Below are 14,362 nucleotides of genomic sequence, written 5' to 3'. Positions count from 1 at the left end.
GCAGAATGAGTTTGCATCTATGAAGAATAGTTTTGCTTTAAAGGGCACTAAATCTGTCATTAGCTCAGGGTTTTACAATATAGGATCTTAGGCTCTCTGAAAGAACTTTTTTCAACACCACCTCCAATGTATTTCATAGCTGGTATACAATTTAAATTGTTTTTCTCCTTTTCAATGCATTTTCTTTCCTTCGTTTTGGTGAATCTTAAATACAATTGGAGTAAATTGAAAGGAAGAACAAAGAGAGTTTGAAGAACTTTGTTTTACCAGGCTAAGATCGTTGCTTTAGAAGGAAAAGGGATAAAAACTGCATATAATTTAGTTTCTTTTAACTAAGAACTCACTGCTTTGTCAGAAGGAAGGACTGTTAAACTGTAGTCTTGAGAGAGCAATTATGGTATTTTTATTTTTCTGGCACAGAATTGATGGTGTTGTAGACAGGATTTTTAAAAAAGCATTAAAAGCCCTTTAAAAATGTTTTCCTGCAGAGAAATATATTTTGCTACATTTTATTTCCACATTAACTTGTTTGAATACTGATTTATTGGTCTTTTGCATGTTTCGGTATTGAAAAGAGAACATGAAATATCTTTTTCTCAATTTGTAATGGCAACCTAATCCAGCTGATGTATAATATGCATTTCAGCATTGAGAACTTCATTAAAATAAAGAAAAACTTCCACATACCAGCAATTAAGATGTTTTGCTCTGGTACACAGCAAAGCTACCATTATGGCAGGATTCGTTTGAGAATTTCTTGCTGAATGGTAATATTAATCTTTAACCTTCTCAAAGATTTAATTTCAGTTGGGTGCTGGATAAAGGTTTAAATATACATAGGAAATAATTGTGCACAAAGCTATTGCCTGACAGAGTACTAATCTGCAACTTTGAAAACACTAGCTTTTCTGTTTAATCAACACAATTAATGAATATATATCCTGTGGCTAGAAATAAGATCTGAATTTAAAACTTTTTATAGACCGATGAAGTTGCAGTCACTTTGTGAATGCCTGCATCAGAATTTAAAGTTATTACACCCATTTTAGCATTTACCAACTGTTCATCTCATGTGAGATGGACCTAGTTAAGGTCCTAGACAGGTCACACACAAAAATTGTAGGATTGAATGAATCTGTATTTAAATGAAATCAATCTAAATTTTGCAATCTAGCTGCCATTTTTCCCTCAATTTTTAGTTTTAGCTGCCAAGCTACAGAGAATGTAGTAGTTAGAAGAAACTGATTTGTGTTAGGAAGGGTAAATTCTGGCAACTGATAGAGGCAATGCTCCATGCCCTAGAACCAGCCAGTGGCAAGCAGGTACTCCTGGTAGACTTCATGCATACACATGTATACAGTGTGTGTATATGTGTGTGTGTATATATGTATATATATGTTGTAATATATATATTGCTAACCACACAGACTGACAGACATATTCAGTACTCCCATGAGCTTGGACAGGCTTCCTCATGTTTCAGCTCTGGCTGGTCTTTTAGAGGCAAAGGTATGGAGACATATGTACACTGTGGTTCCTTCCAGTCTCCTAGTACCTGCCCCTGAATCCCAGTGTCCCCAGTCGCTCTTGTCTGGGCATGAGTCCAAGGGCACAGCCCCACTCCACCTGCTGGTACTCAGACATAGAAACACAGAATCACAGAATTGTAGGGGTTGGAAGGGACCTCGAGAGATCATCGGGTCCAACCCCCCTGCCAAAGCACATACACAGGAGTGCACACGCACACACACGCAGAGCTGGGCAGGACTCTCTTGGTCCCCTGGTAGCTAGCCCCCAGTGGTCTCACCCTTGGACACACACAGATTTAAGGGTCTTGACCCTAGAGACCCCCGGACCCCACAGTCTCTCTCAGAGACACATTCCTCCTGGCTCCCAGGCCAGTTCACCTGCTCACTGTCTCATCCAGCTGCATCTTTACAAGCACTCACACACTCACTCATACACCCACACCTGCTCCAGGGCACCATGGGCTTGTGGGTTCTGACCATGATCCCAGTCCCATTGCTGGCACTGAGACCCCCGTGCATACTGAGCAGAGTCCCCTTACCCAGCAAAAGATTTAGAAATGGGAGTTTAATCACAAGACAGGACAGATTGTGTGCTGAGCAGGCACAGGGCATGGCCAGACAAGCGTAATCATGTGCAAAGTCTTTGCATGACTAGCCCTTCACATCCCCTTAGCCCTTTATTTTCCCACTCATTTTCTTCCCCAGATGATCTAAATCCCTTCTTGCCTGCTTTCATTCCTCCCCTAAAAATCCCATAGTAAGTTGTGTGCAATGCCAAAATGTTCCTCCCTTTCATCCCATAATGACAGTGACCCCCAGTTTGATCTGAAAGATGTTTTTGCTCCTGTTGACCCATTGTGATGGGTGTCATGCTGGGATGCTGGGGCTAAGGGTCTCCTGGGACAGCCATGGCAGAGGCCTTGGCAGGGTGTCCCTTCCTCTGAGTCCTTAACTTGGGTTCCTGCCTGCCCTGGGGCACCTGTGTGTCTCTGGGCTTCTGGAGGTGGGCTTGTGATGGGTTGATGGCTCCTGGTGGGCCTGAAGGGGCTAGGATAGAGTGTTGTTTGGGCTCCCCTGTCTGCTATCCTCACTTTCTGCTCGTTTGTGGATGCAGAGATGAGCTTTTTTTTTTTTTTTTTTTTTTTAAAGCATATAACTGTACCAGAACCAAATAATAAGGTTGTTATTACTGATTTCAGATCAAGTAAGTTTTATACAGTTTCTCACCAGTTCTCCTGAAATGACACATTTTTGCCTGGGTTTTGCAAGAGCATCATGAATAAAATCGCACTGGTCTCATTTCACATTAGCCTGGGACCATCTTGAATACATCTAAATATTTGTAGTGTTGGAGCTTTGCAGCATCAGTTCATCCTGCCACTGAAGGGTGGCAGATAACAGCAAACAGGGCCTGACAGCAAGCAGGCAGGTGGTCTCCATCAGCTCTTTGTCCTCTCTTTGCCGACTGGGGGAGCATTTCAGTTTTGCCAACAAAGATGGTGGCTTGCCATTGCGAATAAATCTTCAGCAATAACTAAGTTAAAAAGAACTTAGTACTTTCTGATTTGATTAATTCCTCAGAAAGTGCCTTTTAATGGTGTTGTAGAGTTTACTTAATAATTAATGTTTAAAGGATGCTTGAAGTAGCCAATTGTTATTTAAAACAGTCCTCAGAAAGCAGTGCTTGTGCAGCTCTGGCCATTTGACATTTCTGTTCTTGACTTAAGTTAATTTGGGAAGTAACAATTTTATTGGGCGATAGCATGCTTAGAAGAAAGCTTCAGGGTATACTAATTGAGAAGGCACAGTGCAGAAAGAGGCCGGTCTTTGATGGGGCTGGAGCAGACCTGCAGGCCCTCGATGGCAGGCAGGAAAATACTGGGGGCTTACACAGGAAGTTGGAGGGGAAAACAGAAAGGTAGAATATGAAAACACAAAAGAAAAGGAAACAAAAAAAGGGGGGGGGGGGAGGGGAGAAATTAAGCCTGCAACTGCCTATTTATGTCTCACACCTACCTCCTGCTCTGCCACCTCACTTGATGTCCACGAGTTGCCGCTTCATTGCAGAGAAGTGGTGCCCAGCTGGTGCTGCTGTCTGCCCTCGTGCCCATCATCAGGCAGGGAGGTGTGATGGTGGGTGTGGTGGTTTTACTCAGGTGAGCAGCCGAGCTCCACCAGAGCTGCTCTCTCACTCTCCCTTCACAAAGGTAAAGGGGGAGAAAATACGATGCAAAGGGCTCAAGATTTTAGATATGGACAGAGAGATTGCCCAACACTTATCATGACGGGCAAAACAGACTCAGAGTAGGGAGACAGTAAAAAGTATTGCCTATTACTAACAAGCTAGAGAACTGAGAAACGAAAGAAACTAAAAACACCTTCCCCCCATCCACCCTCCTCCACTTCCTCCCCACCCAAGCAGTGCAGGGGAATGGGGAGTAGGGACTGCGGTCAGTCTACAGCACTCCTTCACAGTCACTCTGTCCCTGCTCCACATGAGGTCCCTCCTACAGGATGCCATCCTTCCCAAACTGATCCTGTGGAGGCTGCCCACAGGCAGCAACTCTTCAAGAACTGCTCCCACATGGCTCCGTACCACGGGGTCCATCCCCCAGGAGCAAACTGCTCCAGCACGGGTCCCCCATGGGCGGCAGCTCCCCCCAGACCCCCTGCTCCTGCGTGGGCTCCTCTCCACGGGCTGCAGCTCCGGCCCGGGGCCTGCTCCTGCGGGGGCTCTCCATGGGCCGCAGCCTCCTCCAGGCCACATCCACCTGCTCCCCCGGGGGCTCCTCCATGGGCTGCAGCGTGGAGATCTGCTCCGTGTGGGACCCATGGGCTGCAGGGGGACAGCCTGCTCCACCAGGGGCCTCTCCACAGGCCGCAAGGAAACTTCTGCTGCAGCTCCTGGAGCACCTCCTGCCCTCCTGCTGCACTGACTTTGGGGGCTGCAGGGCTGGTTCTGGTTCTCACTCCTCTCTCTCCCAGCTGCTGTTCCACCACAGGTTGTTTTTCTTTTATTTTTTTTTTTCTTTCCTTTCTTAAATTTGCTTTCACAGAAGCGCAAACAACATGGCTTATTGACTCTGATCTGGCCAGCAACGGGCCCTTATGTAGCCTGGGGCAGCTTCTGGATTCTTCTCACAGAAAATACCCCTATGCCCCGCACCCCCCTCACCCCCCCCCCCCCCGGAAAACAAAAACAAAAACAAAACACTTGCCACGTAAACCCACTAAAGTGTGCCGGGTCCCAGGGCTGTGTGGCAGCAGAGCAGGCTAGTGACATGCCCCACAGCCCAGCCACTGCAATCCCCTTCACGCCGTGGCATGTTTAGCAGGGGACTGTCTGCAAAGCAAGGCAGGGCACGAAGATGTCATGAAGAAACAGTGCCCACACCTCTGGAGAAAGCAAAGAGGGTAGACTGAGTAGCTTCTGATCATTTCTTTTCAATTTTGGAATATAACAATGCTGGACAGTAAGTAAGCAAGGATAATTTTTTTCAATCTGCACATTTTCAGGTTGCAGCAACTTAGCTCATGGGCTTTATTCAGGAAAAAATAAAGTCTACCTAAAATTCAAACAAGATACTCAAATTATTTTTCACTATGATTTCAAAACAAGTTGAGACAAGATTGGACCATGAATTAGTATCAGCAATAATTTAATTCTGTAGTAACTTGTTGTAGTTTAAGAGGAAATATTTTTTATTCTACATATGTATAACAGCACATCTTAGCACTACATAAGGAACACGTTTTTCCATTCTTTTTAAAATATTTGTAAATATTAAAATATTTACTGTTACTGTCATGAGCTTTGCTACTCAAAGTAATTTAAATTTTCTCTAATACTTATTAGGATACCAAAGTTACTGTAAGTGTGCAAGTACATGAGTTAGAGGAGTCATAAGTTCAAACATGAGGTGCTCTGGGCATGGGAGAGATGTGGATTTGAATTTTCTGTGCAGGAGAGAGAATTTAAAATATGTGAGGGCTTTAGCCATCAAGTCTTACAATTAAGGCTTCACAAATAAGGATAAAAGAGAGATGATGGTCTCAGGGATTCATCTTGCTATATATTCAAAGAAAGTGATTAATGTTGTTTTGTCCAAATTGCCAGAGGGAGCTAATCCTAAAACAAGGTAGGTGAAGGCACATGTGTCAGCTAGATCCTCGTAAGATTTAGGGGCTGCTGGGCCTGCTGAAGGCTTGCCTGGAAACACAAAATTAGTATCTGAGATCATTGCAGACCTACATAGTAAAACTAAAAAATTATTCATCTTTTGAACACAGCTGGAACGAGTACCTGCAAGAGAGCACTGCTAGGCCAGCAGAATTCAGAACATAAAAGGACTTAAGGAATATTTTGATATAGCAATAAATACTTGTTTTTTAGTTTCCATGCCTGAACTGTTCTTTGTGGAAAATTCTTCAATGCATCTGTTTAAAGTTGAAATTGGTAGAATAGGTTATGGATCAGACAAAATAAATAATAATAAGTCACTAGAACCATGTGTTATCCAGAGTTCAAAAGACAATCTTGGGATAGAATTGCTGTACTGATAATGTAATCTTCAGCTTCAATTTACCTGAGATTCCCCTATTTAAACAGAGTCCTATGGAGTTAAGGAATAGCAAACTGAAAAACATGAAACTTGTGTTGGTAGACTGTATTGAAGAAGAAAATCAATTCACACATGGTTAAATATGATATATTGAAGAAGAATCAAGACTTTATTTCTAAAAATATATGCTTTTCAAGCATATTGGATGTATCAGGTCATGTCAGCTTGAATGCAGATAAACCTAATCAGTATTACCAAAAGACATCAAGATAAGACCCCTAGTAAAGACCGTAAACGAAACAAATGAGGTAGTGCACAAGAAAGCTGTTACATTGCTAAAAGATTGGCTAAATGTTGTGCCTTAGGGGTAGGAGAAAATAGCCAGTTTTTACAAGAGAGGGACATCAAAGAGACATGTGCTGGCATTTGTGTTCAGCAGACTCATAAATGATTTGTAAAAGGGAGTAAGTAATGAAGTGACCATGGTGATACAAAATTATGAGTTAATGAAGATGAGGATCAATTGTGAAGAATTACAAAAAGGGCCTTATGTCACCAAGTAAAGAGGTGTTGAAGCAATTGATGAAATTCAGAGTAGATGAATGTCATGTGATGCATATAGTCATAAAGAGTAGAAAATATAGAGGAGAAAAAATCCTAATTTTCCATGTAAAATGCTAGGCTCTAGCCTCCCTGTAATTCTTGAGGAAAGGAATCTTGTGTGTAATATACAGTCATATAAAAATGCTTACCTTAGAAAAAGAACATATCAGATTAGTAGGAAAATAGAAAATGGAATAAAAATATCATTATGGAAATGGTTTGTCTGTGGTTTCAATACTATGAGAATTTCTGGTCTCCCTGTCTCATGAAGGGTGTAATAAAGATGGAAAAGGTTCAGGGAAAGGTGATAAAATGGCTGTAGTACAAAGCACAGCTAAATAAAGTAGAACTTTTTAATGTGGAAAAAGAAAAAAAAAAGGATCTGTCAAAGGTCAATAAGATGGTAAGTGGCATAGAAAGCATCAATAAGAGTCAACCATATACTCTCTTTTCATACAAGTTCTAGTGGCGCATCAAACAAATCTAACACAGTAGCTACTGAACAAGCATAAAGAAGGGTTTTTCATGTTTTAGAATTCCTCGTACAATACATTAAAGGTCCTAGAAGTTAATGTGGAGGATTACTGGACAAGATTGTGTAAAAGAAATCTACCAAGGACTGTTAAACACAAAGGCGAGGCTACTGGAATGTGTTCCTCTTCTGGGATATGTTCATCCCTGAAATGCAGATCTTGAAGGTGAGGAGAGTTCTTCCTAGGAACTTCCTTTGGTTTGCTATTGGAAAAAAACTACTGAGCTAAATAAGCCTTTGATCTGGTCTAGCACGGCTGTTTTTGTTTTCTTTTTACACTTGTTTATAATACTGTTAATCATATTAGGATCTAGGTTTAATCAGTGGGGAAGAAAGGCTCTTTTTGAAACGTTCTTAGAATTTGTGAGAAAGTTTTTTTAAGAATTTCAGATATCAAAATCTTCTCTTGGCCTCAGTAATGGTCACTGCATTCTTCTGTACCTGCGGAATGAGAACCCTACTCATAACAGTCACAAGAATAAATGTGACTTCATTTTCATTACTGTGACTGTTCAAAATATCTTAGAGTCTTATTTATGACTTTATTATAACTAGTTATGGTGTGTTTTATATTTTGTTTGTTCAAAATAGGTGTATCTTGAAAAATTGCTTTCTCTACAAATGTGTGTAGATATGTATATGTATGCATATAAATATACACCTGTAATAAGTGTGTCAGTCTTCCACAGAATACATGATGTACTTTAAGAAAAGAAGTGGCTTTCTTTTTGTTTATTCATTGTAGAAATATTTTGCAATAGGCCTCACCACTTGAAAAATGAATCTGTACTTCTGTAGATCTAATTATTAGATACTAGTAAAAGGAGATGTGATAAATATAATTATGATAAATGTAAAGGTCCATGAAAATAAAAGACCAATTTTTAGAAGATATTTAGAATGTTTGCATTTTGTGAGATTTGTTCTAAGTCTTCTGGCAAAGCAGTATTAAATTCTACTAGTGATTCTACCACTATATACCTTCAGCACTTAAGGCAAAATTGCAATATTTTAAGTTTTCCTCATGTACTTTAACTTATGGGTAACAACTGAGAAAGGTGTGCCTGAACAGGTGCAAACAGTCCTGCTAAGAATCTTTGTAAGGTAACATTTAGGTTGAAATCAATGTTAATAAATTTCAACTACAAGCTGAGAGCTTTAGTTTTCTTATATTACCCTTTTCATATCATAAAGTTAAAATAGCTGTCCTGAAATATCTTCTTACAGACAACATATGACAGAAAATTAATGCTAATAGCATAGTTTGCATTCATATACACAACAATTTGGTGTCATACTAATAAAATCTTGGCAGCCTAATACACCCTTAATATTAAAGTAATTCAGTGTACTGATAATCTTCTCAATCAATGACTGCACATCTTGTGAAAAATGGCAACATATATTTTTTTAAGCTGTGTTTTTGACACAGGGGCCAGAACTAAAGTGAGTTGCATGGGTAGATTCTTTTTAGGGTGTATTCAGGAATATTCAGCCTACATTTTTTTTTGCGCTTATGCTCAGCCCAGCAGAACTGTTTAAACTCTGCTAATACTAATATTCTTTTAAGATTTTCTTGTCAGTATGCTCAATTTCTTTAATTGCTCTTTTTCGTTTTTTCTGAATTCCCTGGAATTTGTTGACACTTTCTGCTATTAAGGCACCCATAAGAAACAAAGTGTTTGTAATTAGTCTCATCAGTGTCCTATTACTGGTCTGTGGTGTCTCTGCAGTCAGAAACTGCATTTTTGTGTGGTATTTCATTGCCAACTCACATCTAATTTTCTGCCACCTGTCACTCGTAAGTCTCTTCATTCCTGTTCTCCAAGTATATCCTCCTACTGAATCTCTCTTTTGGATTCTAAGTGATTTGATGTTGCATTTACTCCTCAGCAGAGGTGTAACATTTGACAGTTCTAAAGGCTATAGACTTACATTTATTGACAAAATAGGTATTATACAGATAGCAGATCCTTTTTTCCCCAGTACCACTCTGTTAAAATGCTTCATGTTTAAACCAGGCAGGGACCTAAAAGGATGCCAGTTTTCTGGAACTGCACATCTCTTACAGTCTCTTTGACTGTTGTTCACTTCTGTTTTGTTTTTAATGAAAAATAAATATGTATATATGTAATATATGTATATTTATTTACATATGAACATGTAAATTAAGAGCAAACCTAAATAACACTTCACAAGAATCATTTTCTTTTATGGTTCTCTTTTGCCTTGTGCTTCTTGATTCCAAAGTGAATAGGCAGTACGTTTATGAATAGTTTCAAAGCTAGAGGGATATAGAGAGAGGAGAACAAAAGCAAATCGGAGGAAGAAAGGGCTCTGGGTGCTAAGAAATGATTAAGTTAAACACAGGTGAAATGTTGCTTCCTCATTTATCATTAGTTTGTTTATTTTCTAGAGCATAATGCACAGTAACTTGAATCTGTAGTAAGTGGTAAAAAAAACAAACAGCTTTTGGAATAAAACTAAAATGTGGAAGGATTTCAGTATAACTATAGAATTCAAACTCCACTGATTCAGAATTCAAATTAATATATCCAGAGAGTACACTGCTCTTTCTCCATCCACTCTTCCTTCTCTAGTTCCTTTTCAGTAATGTAGGCAAAAGTGTTTTTTTTGGTTTGATTTTTTTTTTGTTTGTTTGTTTTTTCATCCTAAACAGGACCAAAATAACCATGGTGGTGGCAAAATGTGGGCTTATTAGAGTTGTTAAAGTATGTTGAGGAATAGAACCTGGACAGATGAGTGGGGCTTCTGAGGAGCAGTGTGTGTGGAGCGTGCGATGGAGAGGAACAATCACTGATGGTTGAAAAAATTCTGCGAGTAGGCACTTCTGTAAGGAGGCGGCAGAACTCGGGCCATTTTGGGGGTGGAAAGACTCATTTGCTAACCTCAGCAATTTTTCTGTTTTACCTTAAGCCAACTGTAGTGTTTCCTTAGAGGCTGGGGAGGGGAATTTGTTAGTCTGGCCAGAAGGCCGAAATGTAGTTAACATCGTCTTACATTATTCTTACACAAGCATTAGAGATTTCCACTCCTAAAAGTGGTTCTGTCTTTGATAAATTTTAGGCAAATTGCTAACTTGCAGTTGATAGCTCTCCTCTTTCAAATCAACCCTTTCACACCAGGGTGGTAGGAAAGAAGCATGGCGTATAGATACTTGATTTACACAAATGAATTTGTGGATGTTGGTGACATAAAGTAGCTCATTAGTGCAGTAGAGTGGTGGGCTGTCACTATAATATTCCTTTTTTATTTTCAGAAAATTATTTCTGTAGTAATTAAGTTATTTAAAATTGCTCCCTGACATTTGTATGACATTTCTATTGTGGTTGTAGGACGAGGAATACAATGCCAAGAATCTACAAGGATGCTGACAAATCACAGTGAACCAAACATAACTGAAAGTTTCATGCAATATTGTTGTAATACATTTGTTCTTCAGGAATCTTTAGTAATATCTTTTTTTTTATTATTATTAAAGCAATGTGAATTGATCAGTAGATACAATAGAGAAGATTTTTACTTTAAGATCTGCCAAATCCCTACAGCCTTTTTGTCTATTCATTAGAGTTTTGTTAGGTTTGAATTTAGTAGAAAATGATTACCTATTAGTTCTTTAGTTTTAACAGCAAAACCCTTTTATTAAATCCATTTTATTAAGATTTGGAAACCTCCCACAAGCATTTGAAAGCACTGCTCTGAAAGATTCAGTCTCAGAGACCTACTACTGTGAAGTTAAAAATAAAATTGCAGCCTGAAATACTTTTCTGGTTTAGGTATAACAATAAATGCTTGGATTATACTTGTTCTGAAGTGCTTAAAATGCATGTAATAATCCAAGCATTACAGTGCACAGAATGTCCTTAAACTTTTCTCTCTTCAAATATTTCATTAATGCTTCTCTCCAGCTCAGAGCCAGTACAACTACTGTTTGTGGGATTAACAAAATCAAGTAGGAAATTAGCAAGAGTGTGCACTGTAAGTCAAGGTTTCTTGCTGAGGACTTCTTGTTAATGAGCTACCGTACCCTCACAAGGTTTGTAGGATGTACAAACCAGACGGAAATACCTGCTGAGTAAATCTGTAGTGTTATTATTTTAGAATCTTTACAAAAATTAACACTTTCCTGATCACAATACACACAGCACTAAAGATGTTACACCACAGAAATTTGGCTGTTTTCTAAGTACAATATTACTGTTGTTTGCAACAGCATGCATAATAAATGTGTCTACGTTTTGCTCTCAGTGTTGAAAGCATGTTTCAGAACAGAAGAAACTCTTATACTTTAGTATTTGTATAAAAACTTTGTACATGGCATTCACCAAAAAAACTTTGAACACTCTCTAGCATTAAAACTGTCAAACTGTTGAATTTATGGCATCAAGATTAATACTTAAATTTCCAATTTGGATGAATAAGTCATACCTTGCTAATACTACATAACCTCTAATAATGATTCATTGCATGAAAAGATGGTAAATACCTCAGAAAATCCCACAAAGGGGTTTTGAATCCAGAGAGAAGAATGCTATAATTGCAATTTTACACTGTGTTTGTAAAAAATATTATAACATTAAGCTTCCATATAGTTGCTCATGTAAGAATATGTACTGGGGGAGGGAAAAACACTAAAATAAATATTTTGCTTTCTTCTTTTTCAGGTCAGAACTGTGGAGGTTTAGTACAGGGACCGAATGGTACTATAGAAAGCCCTGGATTTCCTCATGGTTATCCAAATTACGCCAACTGCACATGGATCATTATCACAGGAGAGCGTAATAGGATACAATTGTCATTTCATACTTTTGCCCTCGAAGAAGATTTTGATATACTGTCAATTTATGATGGACAACCACAGCAAGGCAATTTAAAAGTGAGGTAAAGTACTTTTTTTCTTTCTGCATTTGTTTGTCTCTTTTTTTTTTCTCTCTCTCTCTCATGAATGTATGTTCTGATGATATAACTATGTTGTGTTTCCATAGTTCTTCCACAGCCAAAGAAAGAGCAATTCCCCAGAATCTCAAAGCAAATAAGCAAATACCAGTTTCACATCTTTATGGCCCTAGCTTTTTTATCATTATCATCAGGCTTAGTGCACAGTTCAAGATTGGTTTTATTAAAGGCACTGAACACAGGAAAATTCTACATTGCAGCATCACATTTTTATTTTTCTGTCCCATGATGGAATCCAGATTTGGGCTAGGGACCTTCTCCTGAATGCACTCATTCTTTGAAAGAGGTCCTATTGAGATCACAGTTTTCTTTAATACTGTGCCTATGCTGTTTGAATCAGAAGGTTCTGCTGCTGATGCTAGAAGTGTCCCAGGATGTCTCATTGAATGCGGCGTAGACAAAGTGGGAGGCAGTACAGAAATCTCTGATAAGCAGTCTCATTAGTGAAAGTTAGGCAACCTCAGGAAATAATTGCCAGATTAAATCCTTAAGGTGACTATTGCCTGCTTTGCAGATATTGAGGAGTTGAGCTGTAAATTTTTGATTTTGCCAAAACTGAAATTCCTTTGTGTCTACATGCAGCGAGGTAGGGATCCGTCTCTTCTATCAAGCACCAAGTGATAAGACAAGAGGAAACGGCCTTAAGTTGTGCCAGGGGAGGTTAGGTTGGATACTAGGAAAAATTTCTTTACTTTAAAGGTTGTGAAGGATTGGAACAGGCTGCCCAGAGAAGTAGGTGAGTCACCTGGAGGTCTTTCTGTAGATATAGAGCTTAGTCACATGGTTTAATGATGGACTTGGCAGTGCTATGTTAAAGGTTGGACTAGATGATCTTAGAGGGCTTTTCCAACCTGATTCTATGATACAATTGTTTATACATTTTTTAAACAATTAGGCACCTTTAAAGGTCAGAAGTGGTGGTGTCTTATGTGTCCTAGTACCACTGAGATTAGAAAGATGCTTTACTGATGCTTTTGATCTTGAAGCTTTTAAAGAACACAACTTCAAATTTTGTTGCATTAATTTCATTGGAGTATTATTTTGGGTTCCTCAACCCAAAACTGCTGGATCTAGACAGAAGTGCTGAAAAACCAGCGTTGCTGACTGTGCTGCTCTGTATTTTTCTGTTCAGGCATGAGATTTATGAAGTACTGTAAAACATTGCTGTCAGTTCTGTTGTCTGATTGCTCTTTTACATGCTGCTGATTTATATTATACTGCTAAAACAAATGGGGGAACATCACCAATGTGTTCTGCATTTTAGTGAGTATTATCATGTATTTCTGACAAAAACAATGTTCTGATTGATTGATTGTTGACTTAATTCAAAAAGTTTTGAAAATTGTGGAAGATAGTATTCAGCTACCAATTCTTTAGTTGTACAGTATGTGTTCTTTATTTACTGTTTATTTATTTGATTAGAACTTGTATCACCTTCATACAATGAATATTTTTTTTTTTTTTTTTTGTCAAATGCTTGTATTATCAATAGCTAACACACCTATTTGTTTTGCACTAATCTGTTAGTAGAAAATTGTTTAAAGGAAGACCACCAGATGTTCTGTGGATATGAAAATAGAAGACAGAAATTCTTAAGTATGATCTTGATCCCACCGTAATTGTATTTGCCGCGGATTTCAGTAAAACAAGGATTTCATTTCCAGCTTCCAACAGTGAAGCTGATATTTGATTTACCCTTGCCTGTATTTGCCAGTTACTTTGCTTTATAAGTGGTGTTAAAAGGAAGGAAAAAAAAAAAAAAGCATCTGTTGGCTTCATAGAACACGGGTTAAAAAAGCAGAATTTGAATGACAGGTTTCTACTGACATTACATACTTAAGTCACATACTCTGTGACTTAAATTTCCCTCAGCTTTGTTGCACAAAGCACATTCACAGGTGTACCCCTCCACAATTGCACATTTCAAGACAATTCACTGAACAGATATTGGAAAATTATAGTCTTGTTTTTTTAGCTGACAACATTCAAGTGCAAGAGAGCACCTTGGAACTTTTGCTTCAGGGTATGCATATTATTATTATGGTTTTGTACAGATGAAAATACTCTGCTAGATTTTGGATAATTATATTTCTTTAGCCATCATACAAAAAGTGGAGGTTTCCCTTAAAAATAGCTGTGTAGTTATATAGCTTTCACAA

The 14,362-nt window shown here is 38.6% G+C and overlaps 1 protein-coding gene across 12 annotated transcripts in view; it reads left to right on the top strand.

The window, feature by feature from the left end:
* CSMD1 (CUB and Sushi multiple domains 1) overlaps nucleotides 1-14,362 on the top strand; it is a 1,157,973-nt gene that overhangs the window by 206,467 nt on the left and 937,144 nt on the right. For all 12 annotated transcript variants that reach the window (XM_083828025.1, XM_083828026.1, XM_083828024.1 and 9 more), the window contains one exon: nucleotides 11,912-12,128. In XM_083828025.1, the coding sequence (XP_083684151.1) occupies nucleotides 11,912-12,128 (217 nt within the window). The remainder of the gene's footprint in view (nucleotides 1-11,911; nucleotides 12,129-14,362) is intronic.

Source organism: Anser anser (assembly GCF_964211835.1).
Source record: "Anser anser genome assembly, chromosome: 3".
Lineage (NCBI taxonomy): Eukaryota > Metazoa > Chordata > Aves > Anseriformes > Anatidae > Anser > Anser anser.
This window is presented reverse-complemented; position numbering and strand designations above follow the sequence as displayed.